Source organism: Pavona decussata, unplaced genomic scaffold (genome assembly GCF_977016875.1).
Source record: "Pavona decussata unplaced genomic scaffold, jaPavDecu1.1 SCAFFOLD_85, whole genome shotgun sequence".
NCBI classification, from domain to species: Eukaryota; Metazoa; Cnidaria; class Anthozoa; order Scleractinia; family Agariciidae; genus Pavona; species Pavona decussata.
The window spans coordinates 1,633,406-1,655,000 of NW_028145503.1; the positions used below are offsets into that span (position 1 = coordinate 1,633,406).

The window sequence follows — 21,595 nt, forward strand, 5'->3', positions numbered from 1 at the left end:
TGCTCACTAGTACCTTGTTAAAACAATTGTTTTTTGAACAAGGCTGTCAGAAGAATACATAAAATCTCTTCCACTAGTGCTTTTATTATCGAAATGAATAATTTTGGAAAAATTTTCTCATCAAAAGGGAAAAATCAAATTACCATACATGTGTATTTTGTAGGAATAATCGAATACAACAGAAGTTATGTCACAAGCCCTAATAAAACATATTTGCTCTTCTAGTAGGTTGCCAGAGATAAGGCCATTATGATATACAGGCTTTATACAAAGTCAAGCCAGGCCCCCTTTTTCGATTCACAGGCTTTTTACAGACTCAAGCCAGGCTCTCTTCTTTGATTTACAGGCTTTTTACAGAGTCAAGCCCTAGAAGACAAAAATAGCTGGTTCTGCATACGTCAGTTCAGTTTATGACGTCATCACTCTACGTTGCAAACCTCAAAAGAGACATTTTCGGACGTACTAATTATCCCCCAAGTCTCACTGTCATAGCTTTTAGTTTACTTGCGAAGTTATGGAGGGAAAGTGGGGGGCTGAATGCGCAGCCCGTCCCCCCCCCCCCCCTTTCCCTGACCCTTCGGCCCCAGAAGACAAAAATAGCTGGTTCTGCATACGTCAGTTCAGTTTCTAACTAAACAGATTAATATACCGAAGCATTCGAGCAGCTTTAATGAAATTGTAGTCGAAGCCATGTGTTAAAATAATCTGTGCATTTAAATAATTTAAGTTGAGAGACACTTACCACCTGAATTGTCCCCAAGAATCAGCAAAAAAATTCAAATAAAGAAAGAAAGAAAGAAAGAAAGAAAGAAAGAAAATTAATCAGTAAGGATAACTTAGTTTATTGTATTGACAGTAAACATGATGCTGCTGTTTCATAGGCTTTGCCGCAAATCACCTTTTTTGCTTTACTGAGCTGATCTATCCACTTTGCTCCATCAAAAAGTTTCATTTTGTCTGAGCCACGCTTGACCTTAGAACTGAGAAAACCTTTGGGAAGCTAAGGTGTATGTCATTGTATATTGACTGGGTGGTATGTTATAACCACTTTAAAATTTAGAAAACTGAAGGCGTCAAATACCAATAGCTAGATTAAGTCAAGCGTATTTGACAGGGTATTGTGGTAGTTCAATTTCGGAGTGCAGAAAACATGATGAGGACTTTTGATGTGACTACAACACGTGTGGAGGACTGAGCTCTTTGAATGATTCATAAGTAATATGCTTTGGGAAAAAGGATCCAGCATGTTATCACATTAAAAACAGCACATCGATTAGAAAATTTGACTCTACGCTTCCTTACTGAGTGATCAGACAGACTTGGTTGCTTGTTACTGCTTTTTCTGGGTTATTATCAACTTTTAAGTTGAAACATCACACTGATTTCATGCATGATTTTCTGCGAGCTACGCTGCTACAGCCACTCTCAGTTTACATACCAGCACACGGAGCAGCATACAGTACAACCAGAAGGGAAAGTAGAACATTCATCTTAACCTAAAGTTGATATCAATAAAGGAGTTGAAACAGGCAGTTGAATGCAATTTAGCTCGGAAACGTAGACTCATACTGCATGAAGTTACGAGAATAATGATAAGAATAATTACAACAATTAATCCGACACGATAAAGTGCGATACGTATAATGCAACACAGTTCAAACAGTGTAATGTAACAAAATATAACGCTGTACAACATCTTCAGGAGTGTTCGGATAGTACAAAAACTCAGCCTTATGCAATACAATACAACGGGCACAGGAATATAGTTATTCGATCGTAAACTGATTCAACTATAAAATTATTCAAAAGAGCACTTAACCAGTATTATTTTGCTCAGTATTAATCTCCGCCACACCGACCTTTGTGACATCTAGATTACTTTAGCGTTCCTCGTTTCCTCTCTTGTATTATATTTTCTTTTTTATCTTAGGAATAAAAAACTGTAATTTACTTCAAAAGGGCATAATTATAATAATTATAACTATATCTTGCCCTTCTCCATTTTTTTCGTTGTTTTAAGTTATAAAACTGTTGTATTTTAACATGAAATGGAGGAAAAATACAAATACAAATACGAACGTCGAAGGAAAACGTGACAAGCCCAAAGAACGTATCCGCAGGAGGCTAAAAACAGTACAGCACAATGCAAACCCATGTAGGTAATAAATTCAACTACAAACAATAAATACAAAGCACAAAGTGTAAAATAAAAATTAAGTTTACCATGTACCGCAGGGACGTCTCCAGTCTAAAAAGAAGAGTGAAAGATCCAGTTACATAACAGAAGCCTACTATATCTTATGTGTAAAGCTTACAAATTTAAATAGAATAAAATGACATTTTCTTATCTGACAAATTTACTGGTTCGTCTTATATACTATATTTGGTAAATGATTAATGGAGAATAAGAAGACAAAATTTTGAGGTCCAAATTTCACGTTTGGGAATTTGTTAATAAGATTTTCATCTGGCGGCTCTCCATTTTTTTTTCTGCAAACACTGAGCTAATTCCTTTTTTCTATTATCATTCCTTAAATATGCCTGCATCGAAAATATATTTAAGGAAACAACGGGAGAAGTCTTCAAGCTATTTCTTCTGAAATCCTTTACTGTTAAAAAAAAACACATACCAGACAAGTGCGAAACTAAGACAAAATGAGGTAACTCATGCATAATTCATTCTCTACATTTAACGAGTAGCGCATTTTGACAGGAAAATCAATTCAGCTTGGTGTCTTTACCCAGATCAAGAAAAATGTTTCATCGACTTAACATTTGTGTAAACATCCTCTATATCACTTACCTTTAGCTAGTATTACGTTTAATTACTTAACAGCTAGAGGTTGGGTAATTGATCAAAACAGTTTCTCTGAATTAAAAGACTAATTAATTTAGGTGTACTTTGGTCATTTTGAACGACAACTCGAAGAAATTACTACGATTATCTAATACCTTTTCTGTAAAACGAAGCTTTAAGCCACGAAAACTCTCCAATTTGGCTCAGCCTATCTCTACGAAAAGAAGTTCGACGTTAGTCTTCGTCAACAACTGCTATTTTGTCAACCTCTCCTACAAAGCCCCTTCAATATGTTCCAGTTTTGTTTTACTTTGTATTTTAAGCCCCTGGAAAATGAATGGCAAGAGGCAACATGATAAGGACATGAATAACACACATTTTAACATTATAGTTAAATATGAGCATTTACTCTCCCTCTCTTGAGGAATTAAAAAAAAAGAAAGGGAATTCAAAAAGCTAACAAGAAAATTCAGCAAACTGACCCAAATGATCTCTAGCGAGCGGGGCAAAAAGAGTGAAGCGTTTGTATAATTATATTCATTGCATCTATTTAGAAATTGACAGAAAAAATTTTCAAAACCTGTAATTGTCATCTTCGTTCGCAAATAAAGAGGAGAGCATAGTGCATGTAAATAATAATTCTACCCAACTATTTCAACCAGAAATCAATATTGTTTATTGGAAGTTTTTCACCGTAAAAACATTTACTTAAGAAAGGCATACATTATCATTTGACAGCTTGAGGTTTCCTATTTATCTTTTTCTCTCTTGCAAAATAAACTTGTCTTCTTTGTCGCTTTCCCAGAAAAGACTGAGAAATTATTAACCGTTAATCAATCTTATGCGTACTTTATTTCTGAACAAGGAAACTCTAAACCAGAAAAGATCTAAAAATCGTGGTATCTGAAAAAAAAAAAAAAAGGAATTATAGCATGAAAGAATTAAGATATTAAAGAATTTGACGCCCCCCCCCCCCACCCGTCAAAACTTTACCACGCATGATTAACATATTCTAGAATGCATCTTCATTCAGTTTGTTAAGAAAAAAGCAAGACAATAATCAATCTCATACCTAACTTTAACCACCAAATTAATGAACTATTTTATTTTGAATTTGTCTAAAGAAGGGTAGAACTATCTCAGAAGGTGCACAGAAAAATGATTTTAACAGCTTGAGTTGCGTAAAATATCTGTCTTCTCTACAAAATCAATTTAAGTTTTCTTTCCCATCGTTTGAATACAAAAATACTGCGAAATGACCCGTTACCTTTTATCTGCACACGTTTACGTGAGACGAAAGGAAATCGAAAGCCAGAAAAAAGTCCGGATTTGGCTCCACCTGAAAAAATAAAACCAGGCGTCAGCCTTCATTAAAATTTCTTATTTAAGTCTTAAAGCAAATTACGAATGCATTTGATCTACATTTTCCAGCACTGCTATAGCATAATTATGTCATTCTATTTTCTTGTGTATAAGGCCTCAAGACAATGTAGATGACATGAAAAGAGAAGCATACAACAATGGAAACATTACCTTTCTTTCTTTCGTTTCAATCCCAAGCAATTGTCTTCAGTTTCCAATACGATAATGGCGACCAAACAAAACACTCCCGTTAATCGAGGACGATAAAACTGCTCTGAAACCGGCTGTATTCATCTGAGTAATAATGACAGTTAGAAACCTATAACGCATGAGATGTTTTTCCTGTAATCAATTATTAATGCTATAAAAAAAAAAAAAAAACTATTCCGGAGAATTAAGCCATCTGTCTCGAGATGGTTTAATTATTCTACCTTTTAAAAGTTCTTGGTTTGAATTATTTGGATGGAAACGAGCTGCAAATAGTTCTAAAACATTGTACGGATCTAACAATCTAAAATATTGATCTCCTGTAGGAGTTAGGGATCGTGAGAAAGGGCCGACGTTCATCCACAGGATATTCTAATTGAGAATTCTCCCGTGAATAAACTAAACCAGAAATTTACTATAACTTTTGACATAACTGTCAAAATTGGTTGTCGTTGCCATGCTATCGCAATCGGTTTAACGAGAAATGTACTTGAATATTATTCAAACAACATCCATCTAGGACAATTTCGTAAAGATTCCGCACAACTTCCGTTTACTATTGAAATGAAACTAAGACATTTGTAAACTAACTCTCACAACGGCGGGATCAGCAAGCATAAATATTCAACCCGGAAGTAATTGCTGCGAAAACACCATATGGTTCTCCAAGATATCATGCACACGTGTCACTTCGCGAAAATGCGATGTTTTATGTAGATTTATTGTTTGATATATAAAAAATAATGGCCAACTAATCTCCAACCGCCACATCATGTTTGCATGTGAAGTGAGGCCTCCGGTAAGTTAACGAATCAGGTAGCTTTCAAAAGTCCCACGCACACAGACACACAAACAGACATTTTAAGCGAAAAAAGTCAAAGTGAAAACTACTTGAGAAACAATGTTTAAAATATTGGTCCAGTATGATAATTTGGCAGGTGGATAATCGTGTAAGATATATTTTGTAATTCCAAGACATCTAATACTTCCTGTCTGGTTTCTTCTGTAAAAAACAAAAATACGCGTTCCTCTCAATTGTTTCTATAACTTTCTCACTGGCCCCTGTAGTAAAGGCAAGCCTGAATGGCATACGTATGAATAATCAATACAAAAGAAAACTTTTAAAGTTGGTACGAAAACACCAGACGGTTTTCCAAGTTACCACGCGGCAGATGTGTCAATTGCCCAAAATGCGAAATTTGCGTAGATTTATTGCTTAATATGCAAGAAGGCAACCGCACGGAGTATTCTCCGACTGCGCATGCTACTTCATGTTTGTGTGCAAAGTAATGCAGCAAAGTAAAGTGATAGAATCAGGTTGCTTCCTGATCTCCAACACACAAAACGTACATTTTATCAAATAAAGTAAGACGGAAGACTTTAAAAGTACGGTAACTAAAAAGAAACAAGTAAAAATCAATAATTGAGAAACAGCCCATCTAAAATCTTGGCCCAATATGGTAATGTAGGATGTTATTTTAATGCATACATCCTGTACATCCTGTTCGTGAACTGTCTGAAATAGTGTCCAAAAATAGTAACGACGAAAGCAGGTACGTTAAAAATTATTTAAATTTCAAGTAGAATGTCGTCCATTGATCACGATCTCGCTCAATATGTGTGCATGTATTTAATTTCCCTTCTTGCATTAATTTTTTCGGTTACATCGACGTGTCCGACACATCATCCAATGAAAACATCAAGGCGTAAGGAACTGAACTGAATCGATCGCATGCTGTTATCTCTGTACACGGAAAGATTTTCGGCCCTTGAACTAAAACAATGTTTTGGTCAGAACAGTCACTGATAATAGATTCGGTTACTGGTTATCGTCACCTTTTTAACTCGTTCAGGTGTCATATATTTCGGATAAAATACGTTCCTGGAATGGAGGTGTAAGTCAGGAAAGATGGATTTAAGGATGAATATGCCCTGTTGTGCTCTGTTTCTAGAGTCTTCCTAGATAGCACCGCCAATGTCAAGATGGAGTCCAAATAGAGTGAAAAATCTGACCTCATGAAAAAACGTGCTGGGCAAGCCCCTTGGCCGGGTTAAGTACTTCATCAACGATGTGTTTTCGCATTTGCTTGGTGAAAGAAAAGTCATAGAAGCTAAAGGGTAGGTTTTCTGTCAACTTACATGCTGAAATCACAAACGTGCAACTGCCAGTTTTAGTGCTGCCACGTGTTCAAGGTATTTGCGGCTTGTTGTTTTGGGTGCTTTCTTTTGCGTGATCATTTTTGTCTTGTTTACAACGACACAAAGCAGCAAAAAAAAATATTGCTAGAAAACAAAAACCAACCTCAATAATTAGCTGAATAAACAAACGAAGGACTTAAAATCAAGTGAACACTACAACAACAATTTTTTGTTTGAGGGATTTTTGAGATGAAAAAAAAAAAAACTACCATCATTATATTGACTACTTACTAGTATAGCAAAAGATTAGGGAGTGCGTTTGATGATTTCGATCCCACGCTCTCTCTTCTTTGCCAAGATCAGTGATGATGTCATCCGCCCCTGCAAAAAGATCTGCGGGGGATGCCACACCCAAGTTCCATTCATTTGTTTATTATTCCATAAAATCTCGACTCCAATCAATACTAGGAGTGCGTTCTTTCTTCGTCGAACGCAATAAGACATTGGCAAAGTTGAGTTTTTTTTTTCCAAAAATACACTGTTCCTATTTATAATCACGACTCAACCACAGGAGTGGGTGTGCAGCTCGAACTGTGAGCCCGATTGTTTAATGCCGTCCTCATGCATAAATACAAAATAAATAGATGCTAAAAACATGATAAGAAACAAATTAAGATCAAAAGCGTACATCTCGGGATAAACGTGTGCGTCTGCCTGATACGAAAATCCAAAATTCCAGTGGAAAAAATGGGAACGTATTCCCCGACCTCCGGGGGTTAGAGGTAAACTAACAGACTACTGACAATTCCAATATAGATATTTAATAAGCCTCTAGTGTCAAAATTCCAACTTCTGAAAACTAAAGTTTGAAAGTTCAAGAGCTAAAATAAATAAATTACAACCGTCAAACCCTTATATACACTTACAACAGAAGACTCAATTAACACCATTTCAACACGTAATCGTTCATACCAACAGGAAAATATTTACATTCTTTGTCACCGCCACTTACAGCTTAGTTCCGCCGAATCTAAATACATTTCCTATTTATAATCACGACTCAACCACAGGAGTGGGTGTGCAGCTCGAACTGTGAGCTGCCGAGAAAGACAAAGAACGGGGTCTAAGCTAAAGGCCTAAGTGACATAGAGACCGATAAGGGACTTTCTAGTGAATCCGCAAGATAAACCGTCTTTGGCGATCTCGGAGCGCCATCTGCCATGGTGTTTAAATATTCTGTCAGAGATACCACTATTAGCTGCAGAAGATGCGCTGCCGCTCCTAAAGCTGTGCCAAGAAGAAACAGTTAAGATCTAGTTGTAAATCGGCCAACTTCTTAAGAAGAATCTCCCTACACCTTGTATACGAAAGCTCCGATCCAGGGCAAATGAACTGAGACTTAGATCCAGTTTGGATGTTACCAAATAGGAAGCCATCGCCGCCGTTGGCGGAAGTTGGTAACACCAGTTTAGCCAGTGCCAGATACTTAGCGAGATATGCCCCGTGGCAGAGAACGGTGCCAGTCTTGACAATTGGGACGACTGCGCCTTTGTGTAATTGGTCGGTTTTGCTCCTTCCAATGAAAAGTTCAAAGTATGTAGAATGTTCAATTACATCTTTAAGCCTTAAATTGGAACATTCGTCAAACCTCAGGAAGCCTGCATAAGCGAGAAGTGCCATTGCCATAAATCTTGCATCAAGCGACGTACGAACCATCCAAGCTATGATAAAACTTGAGAAGAATTTCCGCAGTGAATGGTGTCTTCTTAGAGACTTGATGAGATAACCTCCGCCTTGCTGACTCGAGTACTTTCTGTGGGAGGGTGCGATAGGTCGGGGACTCAAACCCAGCAATATCGTGAACCCACCGTAAACCTACAATACAATTAAATTAAATTAAATTAAATTAATCTAGGAAGCGACAAAAGGACATGAAAAATCAAGGAGGCCAAATAAACACTCTTGTTACTTGGACACCACAAGTAGATAGTAATAAACACTCGTATCACCAAAACACTAAAAATAAACACTCGTGTCACCGAGACACCATAAACAAACACACGTGTCACCAAGACACTATAAATAAACACTCGTGCCACCGAGACACCATAAATAAACACTCATACAACCAAAATTCCCACAGTTTCCCAAAAGTGGATAAAGGGGAAACAGGTTGGATGGAGAGCATATATCCCTTGTGAGTGGAAGGTCCTCCTCCAAGATGCTTCCCTTAGTTAAGAGTGCGTGGCCCTTATCCAAGAGAGACTGGAGGAGGTAGATAAGGAAGGGGACATGGAGGTGAAGGTTAGCTGACATATTTCATGCACTATAACAATCAGTTAAAAATCCTAAAAACATTATTCGTGACTATTTCTTAGAGATGTGGGGAACATACCTGACCAATACAACAGTTTTCTTAGTTCAGGTTATTTAATGTTTTCTAACATCACATGTTCTTTTTTATCTTTGTTTGTATTTCCATATTATGCTGTTTAATGGGTACCTATACCATTCCCTTATAACCTTTGACCTTTGACCGAGACAATGAAATAAAGTGAGTGCTGCATAAAACAACGTTTTAGTTCAACGTTGGTCGTTAGGGAGGGCTAGTAAAGTATTCAGTTGTCACTTTCTCAGAAAGGCGTGACAACTCGGCGGCGAAATTTGTGACACCAAGCGGTTTTATAACCAAGCATTTCCACACAACACACACACTTTCGACCTACCAGAGGTTTATGATTCTTCCACTCAGATAGAGTGCTTATAACCCGCAATAATTAATTTAAAAACTGTCATTTCGGGACGCCAGCAGGAAGCCGACAGAGGATGGCAGATGCTTGATCGAGTCAAAACTTAAACATACACGGCGATCAGAGCAGAAGTGTCGCTAGCTTTACCCCTTTTAACGGCTTTCGAAATGGAGTAAAAATGGGAAAGAAGATCAATTTTAGTATTGCCGAATGGAACAACAATAATGTTTGGCATAAGAATGTAAGCGAGCGAAGTACTTGACTAAGTTGTTATTGTTCAGAAGTACCAACAGACTGAAGCAGGCCTCATCTCATGTGAATATAAATCAAAGGTACTTTTTCGAACTCGTTTACAGAGAGCTCCCCCGAGGGAACGAGGCTGGTTATACTCGTGAATACGCGCATGCGTAATTAACGAGTTCTCGCAATGTGGGGGAAATGCCACTCGCTCGTTCCATTGATCACTCCATGGGCTGTAAACGTTATTTTAATTTAACAGGAATTTCATCAAAATCATAAATTATTCGTTAGTCTAGGTATAGTGTAATCACCATCGGCCGCCATTACGGGACAAAAAACAAGGACGAAAAATCAATAGAATGAATAACTTATTCTTAAAAGAAAAAAGCTAGTAGGTGTGTTGTGTGCTAAATCCTTCCATTTACCGAAACTAAGAGGCAACTTTCCCTTCAGGACGGATACTAAGAACACTTCTCTGTAAAAATCAAACAAAGTGGGAAAATCAAAATTTTTGACCCCCACTCAAATTTGGCATACAGATAGGGGGGATGTTCCAAAACGCCCTTTATTAACGTCCTTACTTCATTGTTGCCATGGTAACATCAGATTTTTGTTGGCACCACAGACTCCAATTTTGAACTCAGAACCTGCTGTGAAAAGTGCCAAATGTAAGACACCATTTCTTAAGTCTATTAATACACTACAACTTAAGACTTACAACAAAGTTAAAACATTTATTCGACTTTACAAAAATATATGTGGCTTTTTGTTTAATCATTTGTAAATAAATTAAACGGTCAATGAAGTAGACAGTGTTTCGGCCATTTTAGTTGATGGGTCAAATAGCCAACATATTTTCTTAAATTTCTCTAAAAGCACATCAGTTCTAGAAATAAAACTATATTACTAGTTTAGAGTAGATATTGTAATTACTGAATCTGTAACAATTTCTGCGGTGCCGACTTATTTTATTCCTAGGGCGGAAAAAAAAAAAGGCTATAAAAGCGGATTTACCGCATTTTGACATAATAACTGATCCCGTCGATTCAACAGTAAAGCGTTAAAAAACTGAAACGGCCTCGTATTTAAAAAAAACATTGCGTAATGGTTAAATTTATGACGGATCTATCTCTTAATGACCGTTATTTTTTAAACAATTTCAAGCAAAGTAAAGCTTACTTTCCGGTTTTGTCCAATTCTCTACGTTTTGACATAAGTTGAAGGAGTCGTTGCTTACTACAAATCATTCCAACTGTACAAAGTTCCAGACTTCTGAACCTTTTCTTACAGCTTGCAAGGCTATTTATCGTCAGTAATATTCTGTGCTCTCATTTCATACCATTAAGACTAAATTGAAACGCCACAGTTATAAGTAAGATTTTTAAACACGGCCTCCAAGAAAAGCAGCTTTTATTGTTTAGCTTTGGTTTATTATGTTTTAACTTTTATAATCCTAGTTAGGTAGATAGATAGTTAGTTGATAATGATAATCTAAGTAGCTGATGGAAAAACCGTGTATAAATAAAGTTATCCTATCCTATCCTATCCTATCCTATCCATTTATGAACAGCTTTAGGGGTCCCGAAGGAAGACAACATGGACCTCCATTTACGGTGATTCCCCCTTGAAATTTACGCTGTAATTCGCCATCGGCTGCCATCACTCGTTTTAGAAGAAAGAAAATTTACAGATTTACGGAGGATTGTATCAATGAAAGCAATTGACTGCATATTATGCGCCAAAATTGGCCGCAAACCACCTCTTTCCGAAGTAGAATCAGCTCATCGCTCATGGGAACATAGGCCTTAGAAATTAGCGGTCAGCGGCGTTGACTTAATTTATTTTCCCCTTCATATTGTGATGACCTAAAGTCCATTTACTAAAACTGCCAGTAATTTACATCTCTAGTCAGGAGGTCAGTAGATCACACTTAACGTACGATATATTTTTCAAAACCCTTTTCAGTGTTAAGAAAATGACATCTTTCATAAATCACAAGAGATATACGCTACATGTATTTTCTATTCCGATTTATATTTCTCGTCTATTCAACTGAACTTGCTCTTCATACTACATATCTTTTAAAGGAGGGCTGGACGCTAAATATTATAGGCCTAGGGTGGCAAATTCAATATGCAGAAGAAAGAGAGGAAAGGTAACGCACCTGCACGAAAGAGTAACAAATAAAAATTTAAAAATATAATATATTAAATATAATTCGAATGTATTCTTGATAATTAACAAGACCCTTTATTCCAATAAGCGCCCCTACTCTGCTATTAAAGGTCTTTCAATTCCGTCAGATGAACCGTGGCTCATCAACTCGGCTTTTTTTATTGCTCCGGCGTAATGCTTCATTACAAAAACAGTAGTCTTCGTCAAAGTTGCTCAACTATTATGTCCATGTGCCGGAGTCATTTCACTATTCCTTCAAACGAATGCTCTCTTCTTTAAATTTCGTGAGGGATTGCTCGGCTGGTTGTTCTAGCCGGCAGGAAGGATCCAGCTATAACAAGTCTATTTTCCAGTCTCCTTGATCCGGTCACCTACACTTGCATTTTGTTGTCTCATGAAATACCATTAGCAAATGGCCCATCAAATTTGTTGTCAGCTTCTTGTCACCGTATATTTGCTACTGTTACACAGTTAGGCCGGTTCACTATTTCTGTTATTGCTCTTTTTTAAATAAATATATTAAAGTTTTGTTTTGCACATTCAGTTGTTTGTCAAAAAAAAAAAAAATGTGTCCTGTCCCTATTAAGCGCCCTGTCTCGAATAAGTGCTTTCCCCATAGGATAAGGTACCCACTACGTTAGTCCCGGTGTTAGCAGTCTGAAGGGCACAAATGACCAATTGAACAGATCAGAAATAAAAATTGGAACCGAAAATAACCGTGCCTCTTTAAACCAAATTTCTCGCGATTTATGAAAATTGTAACCTTTTTAACAGTGAACAGGGTTTTGAAAAATATATTGTACGTTAAATGTGATCTCCTGACCCCCTGGCATGACCAGAAATATAATTACTGAGAGTTCCAGAGTCTACAATATGAAGGGGAAAATAAATTTAGTCAACGCCGCTGACCGCTAATTTCTAAGGCCTACGTTCCCATGAGCGATGAGCTGATTCTACTTCGGAAAGAGGTGGTTTGTGGCCAATTTTGGCACATAATATGCAGTCAATTGCTTTCATTGATACAATCCTCCGTAAATCTGTAAATTTTCTCTCTTCTAAAACGAGTGATGGCAGCCGATGGCGAATTACAGCGTAAATTTCAAGGGGAAATCACCGTAAATGGAGGTCCATGTTGTCTTCCTTCGGGACCCCTAAAGCTGTTCATAAATGGTATGAAATGAGAGCACGGAATATCACTGACGATAATTAGCCTTGCAAGCTGTAAGAAAAGGTTCAGAAGTCTGGAACTTTGTACAGTTGGAATGATTTGTAGTAAGCAACGACTCCTTCAACTTATGTCAAAACGTAGAGAATTGGACAAAACCGGAAAGTAAGCTTTACTTTGCTGGAAATTGTTCAAAAAATAACGGTCATCAAGAGATAGATCTGTCATAAATTTAACCATTACGCAATGTTTTTTTAAATACAAGGCCGTTTCAGTTTTTTAACGCTTTACTGTTGAATCGACGAGATCAGTTATTATGTCAAAATGCGGTAAATTCGCTTTTATAGCCTTTTTTTTTTTCGCCCTAGGAATAAAATAAGTCGGCACCGCAGAAATTGTTACAGATTCAGTAATTACAATATCTACTCTAAACTAGTAATATAGTTTTATTTCTAGAACTGATGTACTTTTAGAGAAATTCAAGAAAATATGTTGGCTCTTTGACCCATCAACTAAAATGGCCGAAACACTGTCTACTTCATTGACCGTTTAATTTATTTACAAATGATTAAACAAAAAGCCACATATATTTTTGTAAAGTCAAATAAATGTTTTAAATTTGTTGTAAGTCTTAAGTTGTAGTGTATTAATAGACTTAAGAAATGGTGTCTTACATTTGGCACTTCTCACAGCAGGTTCTGAGTTCAAAATTGGAGTCTGTGGTGCCAACAAACATCTGATGTTATGTGGTGCCAACAAACATCTGATGTTACCATGGCAACAATGAAGTAAGGACGTTAATAAAGGGCGTTTTGGAACATCCCCCCCGAAGATCTATCTGTACGGCTAAATTTGAGTGGGGGTCAAAAATTTTTATTTCCCACTTTGTTTGATTTTTACAGAGAAGTGTTATTAAATACTTATTTGTTTATTTTTATGGAGGGAGGGTGAGAAAATCGCAGCATTGATCAGCCGGTCAAGCAGGTGGAGATTGTTGCCCAAGTCAACAGGGATTTCGCGCAAAATGGAAGGAGAAAATGTGATGCAGGAACATCTGAAGGTTTTCGGTGCTCAAACAGTTGCGTATTCTTGTTTGGCAGTTCAAAGTCATTTAGCTGTTAAAATCGTTGCGGTACGGGTGCCAGATAGCTAGAATCCCTAAACAACTAATCAATGCAAAAATTAATCTTGCCATTTAAAGTCCTTCATATCTGGCGCAGTGGCGTAGTACGTGTTCTTTTGTGGCGGAGGGTTCCGGTTCAAGGCTCCCTAGGAAATGAAGGTGAGACTCCATTTTTTTCTTTTCCTTTTTCGCCTTAAAAAGCCAACCATGCGGAATAAATGAGGGCCCTTAAAAGTCTTTATGGCTCTATTGTTAAACACGACTTATTTTTCGAGTCCTGGACTAACTAAACACAATGCGGACAATGTTTTATACCTTTCAAGTCACCCTTCATTCCTGCATGGCGTCCGCGAATCCTCAGTTGTAGTGTAGTTTGATGCGAGTACTGCGTTACGGTTACCACTATTCACTTCCAATTCTGCATTCGCGGGTTGCTCACCGGAGCCTTTGATTTTTATGTTATTTCAGCTTATTCTCTACGTCCCTGACTTGAAGCAGTATTTAAATGAAAAGCATTGAGCTCAAAGTGCTGATTATGATCGAAAACAATATCTTTCCTTACAAGAAATCGGTGACCACATAAAAATCATTACTGCGCTTCGCAAATCTGAAATAAATAGCTTTATTATTGACATGAAGAATGTATTTGTATTTTCGTGTGAGTGATGAATCATGATGCTGCTACTGAAAGAATTATGTATGAACTAAATTTCAATTTATAGAGAAAAAGATGTACTTATTCCTGCAGTTGACATGAAGCTTAAATAAATAATATTTCTGGTAGAATTTCTGGAAACAGTTCTACTGACTCCCTCTCTACTGCAGATAAACAGTACATGTAATGGGCTCCAGAGATAAATTACTCCGATTCAAGAAATTAATTACCAACCCCTGCTTCTTTGACCGTTTGAAATTCACCAGATTCTACTTAATAAACGATTTTTGTACATAACGAAACAAAATGTTGTTTGACTGTGTTGCGCACTTGGTGGATAAAAATAGTGGTAAGCTGTATTTTATTTTATATTTTACGCTAGAATACAACTTGCCACTATTTTCACGATTTTTGTTGACCGCGTGAAACTGTGCCAAATATCTCGCATCTCTTTTCAGGCTTTTGTCGGATTCGACGTGCCCACTTGAAATCTCCGTTATTTCGGCTACTAGGGTTCCTTCCGGAAAGCCTTAGACAACAATGACCTAAACCAGGTTGAGTCTGCGATGTTCGCATTGTCCTGCGGTATTCCCCATGGAAATGAACCAAAGCAAAACAAATGGCGCACTCGATATCTTGTGCTTCGATCGCGTGAATTCTGCCGAAATAAAGCATTATAGCCTTAGAAATGTTCAAAAAAAGAACGGTAATGGAGTAAATTTTCAAGTGTCTGGGACAATTTGAAGTAAAATCTCAGATTTTCATTGGGTAAAGTGTAATTTACTTGTCTGTCCGCTCCAGTCGTTGTTAACTAAGATATGCCTGGTTAATTTCTTAAATAACAATGACCGAGGCTGAATGGAGGTTTACAGCGATTCCTGTTGTCTGCGGATGCTGCCAAGAAATATATAGTCCAGATTCGAATAAAATGGTGGTAAACACGGAGAGTTGGAGTCATCTTTTTTCGAAGAGCTTTTCAGCGTATTTAGTGGGTACGTCGTGAGCCTGGGAATGTGGACAATATGCGAGCCAGCGAGGCATGCGAGGCATGCCAGGCAGACGTGCGAGGCATGAACAAAACATGCGAGGCATGCGAGGCATGAACAACCCCCATCATAAATGCTAACCGTTAAGCTAACCAGGGAGCTATTTAAGCTAACCTGAGTGCTATTTAGGCTAACCGGAGTGCTTTTTAGGCTAACTGGAGTGTTTTTTAGGCTAACCTGAGTGCTTCGCCCGTCTGGCTCGCAGATTGTCAAAACCCTGAGCCTGGAGGAGGCAGTCAAAGTTATAAAAGAGTACGAAGTCGGTACAACTGCCAAATCTACTGCAACGTACCAGACGAAAGGTTTTGGAAATACTCCACTGGTCCCACTGGGTAAGCTGAGAATATTAAACATCTATTTCAGAATTTGTGACCCTCCATGCGAAAACCCCAAACCCAAAGCCGGGCTTCCAAAGAGCTTTTAAACGGTTTTAACGGGCTTCAAAAGAGAATTCCAAAGGGATTCCAAAACGTTTCTGAGAGATGATGAACACCCACCCCAAAAGCGCTTTAAGTGTGTTCGTATGGAGGGTCACATTTATTCGGTGCTCATTAATCTTTGGTCTCACAAAGGGTGTTGGGTGTAGTATCAAGGGAGGGGGGGGGGGGGGGCTATACCTTTACACCTGAAAAGGCTAGGGGGATTAGTAGTGTGGGAGGAGGCAATATAATGTTAGCTAAAATGTTATAAAAATTTTTTTCTTAATGTAGGGAAGGGTTTCAAGTTGGAATGCACTCTTCTAGGAATTCTATTATTGCATTCCTTCAAATTAAATCAAATTGGCTGTTGAGAATTTCCAATCAAATAAGTTACTCATTTTATTTTGAGTTACCCATTTTAATTTTGACGGCTAATGTATAGGTATCTATAAATGGTAACAAAGTTTCATCAAGTGGGAGCTAGGTAGGAATACTTTTTTCTGATTTTGGGACCATACATTGTGTGAAATATATATAAATGAAAGTTGCATAAACTGTAAAGGAAAGGTAATAATATTGGGGACAACCCCTCCCCCCTTCCATATATTGAACACTCCTTGACTATGCAAGGCTTGTGGACGTTTTAAACAACAAATGGTACAATCTGTATTTCATTGTTACAATAACAAATAAAAACATGGGCTGGTGTTATTACTCTAAATGACTTGTATTCGTATGTATCATACTGTACTCTCAGTAAGTCCTTCATAATAACCATTTATAAATCACTGGAGCTGAAGTACTCCTTGTAATACATTTTATTGACTACCTATCCACCACCCCTTTCCCCCCCCCCCCCCCTCCGCAGTTTGTGCTTTCATATAATAAAAGTAGAGTCCAATAAATTCAATATGGCAAATTAAAATGAGGGAAAAAAACAGAGACTATCTGTTATAAAATAAGTAATAGCTAGATCAAAAACAACTTGCATTCCCTTCATGTTTTTTGTCTCTTAATTATAATATATTTTCCTTTTTATGTTATATTTTCAGTATGTTGCATGTTTCACTGTAAGTGATTTATTGTCACTTCTAGGTCATGCCGATGAATCAAATGTGTCAAAAAAGCTCAACCATCGTGTCTTTTGGAAAGATATACAAGCCACAAAGGGAGTCAATCTTGAGTTTGATGAAATCCCGTTCATTATCTTGGGGCACAGACTCCTGGAGTGCCAAAATGGTCCTGATGGCAACAGAGCACTGAAAGAAAGACAAGCAAATACCATAAAGGTAAATACACTAGTTATAATATAATGTGGGCCTTCGAATACAGCTTAACCTGTAACATTCACTCTTGGCAGGCTGGCGAGGGAGAACACGACTATAGCGCTAAAAAGCGAACATATATGGTCCAGAACACACAAAAAAATGCAACTGTACAGCACAAATTCACATGAGGGAGATAATTGCTTATCCTGGCTACAAGGTAAGGATTGACTATTAGGGATTTAGGGTTAGGGTTAGGGTTAGGCTGCAAAGTGAGGCTAAGAAAAAGGCAATGCCCAAACTATCCATACTAGCTATATACAATATTTTATAACCAAAACAATTATATAATAAAAAATTTAAATTGCAGTGTTATCTTCATCTCAATATTTTCAAATAGGAGAAAAATCTAGATAACCCTGAGTTTAAATAGTAGAGTGGGCACTTATATTTATCAATAATATTTTGCTAGCACTGCTAGCAATTAAAACATGTATCAATTTCAGTTTCAGAGGTGTGGAACAGCCAACTCACAACAGTCAATTCCAACTACAGTAATGTAATGGTTTATTGTTTGGCTTACCAAATGTGCAGATCGCTAAATTACAGCGTGTAAAAAATGCAGCAGCAAGACTTATTCTTGGCATTGGAAAGTTTTCTCACATTACACCAGCGCTTTATGAGCTGCACTAGCTGCCAGTTTCTTTGCGTATTGACTATAAGATTTTACTTTTGACTTTCAAATGTATTTATGGCCTCGCGCCAACTTATCTTAGCGATCTTATTAGTATAAAATCGAATTCATTATATAATCTTAGGTCTACTCTAAGCTCGTATTGGACCATCCCAAGGGAAAGATGCTTACAACATTGGGAGCAAGATCATTCTCAGCAGCAGCTCCGAAACTCTGGAATGAGCTACCTTTGGAGCTTCGTCAAGCAACATTACTTGGCAGTTTTAAATCTCGACTTAAAACCTATCTTTTTAAGAAGTATTTTTATAGTTTGTAACTTAGTATATTTTATTCTCACGGTAATGTGTTTTCGTTTTCTTTTAAACATATGATTGTAAAGCGCTATTGATCAACACATGTAAATACGCGCTATATAAATTGGTAAATTATTATTATTATTAATTATTATTATTGATTGCACCAAAGGACCTATCAATTCCACTCTTAGAGCTTATCGGTGCACACACACTGAGCAGGCTGATGAGCCATGTGAAGGGAGTATTGCAAGGTCATCCAATTGACGAGTATCACTGTTGGGTAGACAGCACCACGGTACTGTATTGGATCAAGGGACAGGGGACGTGGTCGCAGTTAGTGCGGAACAGAACCAAAACCATTCAAGAGAAGGGGTACCTACAGTGGCACCACGTTTCAACTGGTGACAATCCTAGTGACCAGGGAATCAAAGGCATTGAACCCATCAAGAAGAGAGAGCTGTGGTTTCAAGGGCCAAGCTGGCTTAGCAGCCCAGACAAGTGGCCACAACAACCTGAAGTTTCAGAGACCTCTGAGACCGCAAGAGAAAGTGTGAAACCTAAGTTCGAGAAGCAGCTGCTTGCAAAGGAAGAGGGGGAGAAGAATGTAACCACAGATACCCTTCTGCACAAGTATGCATCATACTGGAAACTCCTAAGATTGACAGCATTTGTGAGGCGCTTTATTGAGAACTGCAGAAAGGGTGAGATGCATAAAGGTCCACTGACGACCGAGGAATTTCAAGCAGCAGAGAACTTTTGGGTCAAGCAAGCGCAGTCATCCCAACCCCTTAAGTCTGATGTGAAGTTAAAGAAGGATGACGAAGAGATATTGAGATGCGTCGGCAGTTTTTGTGGTTATCATCCAGTCTTTCTACCCAGACAAAACGAATTGGCTACCCTGATCGTTCAACAAGTCCATGAACAGATGATGCATGGGGGAGTCTCAACAACCTTGTGTCGCATAAGAGAGAAGTTTTGGAAACCGAAGCTGAGAGCTCTAACGAAGAAAGTAATTCGTAACTGCAACATTTGCAAACGCTATAGAAAAAAACCGGTGTCTACCTTGTGTGTCATCGATTCTACATTGCCTGTTTTCCGAGTTGAACTGTCTGACCCCTTTGCTGTTACAGGGGTGGATTTTGCAGGACCCGTACATTACAAGATTAAGAAGTCCGTCACTACCAAGGCATAGATTGCATTTGAGCGTACATTACATTATTTTTGGGCGGTAAAAAAAAAAAGAACTATAATGATCAGCAGTGATGGTTTTAGGGTTCATGATCTTTCACGGTAGTGTGTCAAGCTTAAGCCTCTTTGGGTAATTCTTAGCAAACAGATCAAATGCTTCTTCCAGATTAATGTCTGTTAGATAGTGGATGTGCATAAGGGCCAGTGGAAAGAGCCTCTGTTGTGTCATGCTGGCTCTGTTAAAAGTGTGTAGCCGTCTTAGAGCACTTGCACTTCTTTCGCATTCGCAACTAGTGGTTGGGATCGCACCGTCATAAGAACTTCACATTTTAATTGGGGGAGGGGTGGGGGGAAGTGGGGGGGGGGGGACAACTTCAAAGTTTGACACCTGAAACGTACACCCTTGACGTCGTTTAAAAACATGTTTTGTGCGCCAGTGCGGTCACGGGTAGATGCAATCGACGGTATATATTTTTGTGCTTCTTTATTTCATTTTTACTACACTAACAGTGAATCAGAACAGAACTATACTATCTATATTTTTTATCAATTTTTTTTTTAAATCGTTTGTCAAAAAAAAAAGGACTCCTGCAGCCAGTGGGTTGGGAGGGGGGGGGGGGGGGGTGCAGGCGCACCCGTCGCAACCCCCTTTCACTACGGGCCTGCTATGTAATGGTTGGGTTTGATTTTTCGGTTTCTCATTGGCTAAGAAAGTGGCGAGCAAAGCCAAAGCGAAGGAAACCACTTTCAACACTAAACCGCTCTAATGTAAGTAATTAAGATTTCAGACTAGCTTTAACAGAAAAAGCCTTTTTGAACCACCTCACCCATCCTTCTCAATGTGGGCGACCTGTATCATTTGCAACGTCTTTAAAATGGTTCATCGAGAGGACAAACGAACGAGCAACAGAACAAGGTTCCCACCCTAAAAGAGAATGCAGCTTTAGGTTACAAGGGTCCTTTGAAAATAATACTTTTGAAAGGAGAAGTTCTCACTGTCTCAATGTAGCAGCGTTGATTTTATATTTTAGGCGAGTGACTGAAATAATTGGAAACTTAGAGGTCCGAAAGGCTAGAAAAGTAAAAAAAAAATGCATATTTTTACACTTTGGCCGTAGTTGTAGTTTGTTAGCATGGCCCACAGAAAAGGCGTGTTTACTCGTTAAAACTTTTTCAGTTAGAGCACTTTTTTTAATAACGCTGGTTTTCAACAACGGGTTTAACAACTTAATGTAACGTGCAATTAAAACAAACCGCCCCAAAGCATTGAACACCACCAATTACAGTCCCTAAAGTAAAGTGACCGTGAAATTGTTTTACTGAAGAAAAAAACTGCTAAAATAAAATTATTAATTATTATAATTATATATATACCCTACCCCGCAACACACGCTTGTCAAAAAAAAAGAACAAAAAAAAAAAAAAAAAAAAGAGAAGAGCTTGTTAAGACGTAATTTTTTGCAAAGTAAAACACTTCCTAGATGGCTTTGAACCCATCTCTACAAAGCGTTTTAAATTTTCCAAAACGTTGCTTCTAATTACAATTCGATAGTAGAAAATTGGTAGTCACCAAGCTAGTTTTTAAGTGATGGTTGTAATTTGACTAGTATGGCCTATTGAAAGGCCTATTTGTATGTGGAACAGTTTGCGAACTCCGAGAAGGTGTCAAACTTGTGCAAACCACCGTAGAGACGAAATTTTAGTTTACAATTTCTCATGTTCTGTTGGCTTTCTTATCCTTCTGCAGTGTTCCAGTTTATTTCTCAAACTCATTAATTATTCATGCAGTCAAAAGCCAATAAATGACCTCCATTTCGGTCAGGTGGATGAATCTTGATACCCAATGAAACACCAGATGAAACACCACCAGGTTTTCATCTGAGATGAAACATGTTTTTCATCTGAGATCAAACATTTGCATTTTAATGAGATTTTTATAGATTACACAACTCATGGAAACAATGCAATACCTGTCGTTAACAACAATTCTTAAATATGAGATCCACAAACCATTCCGTAAATAGTTTTCGCAGGATATCTCTCGCCGGTCTTCTTAGCCACTTCCATAACGAAT

At 37.9% G+C, this 21,595-nt stretch overlaps 2 protein-coding genes across 6 annotated transcripts in view; one reads left to right on the forward strand and one right to left on the reverse strand.

The window, feature by feature from the left end:
* Positions 1-21,595, reverse strand: part of LOC146475179 (uncharacterized) — a 453,604-nt gene that overhangs the window by 426,454 nt on the left and 5,555 nt on the right. The gene's annotated exons all lie outside the window — the stretch shown is intronic.
* LOC146475204 (uncharacterized) lies at positions 18,557-19,525 on the forward strand. Its single transcript, XM_085116243.1, has one exon. The coding sequence runs from the start codon at positions 18,557-18,559 to the stop codon at positions 19,523-19,525; it is 969 nt and encodes a 322-aa protein (XP_084972369.1).

Excerpts from the sequence above, each read along its gene's own strand:
- LOC146475204 (XM_085116243.1), top strand. The coding sequence starts at position 18,557 with ATGAGCCATGTGAAGGGAGTATTGCAAGGTCATCCAATTGACGAGTAT.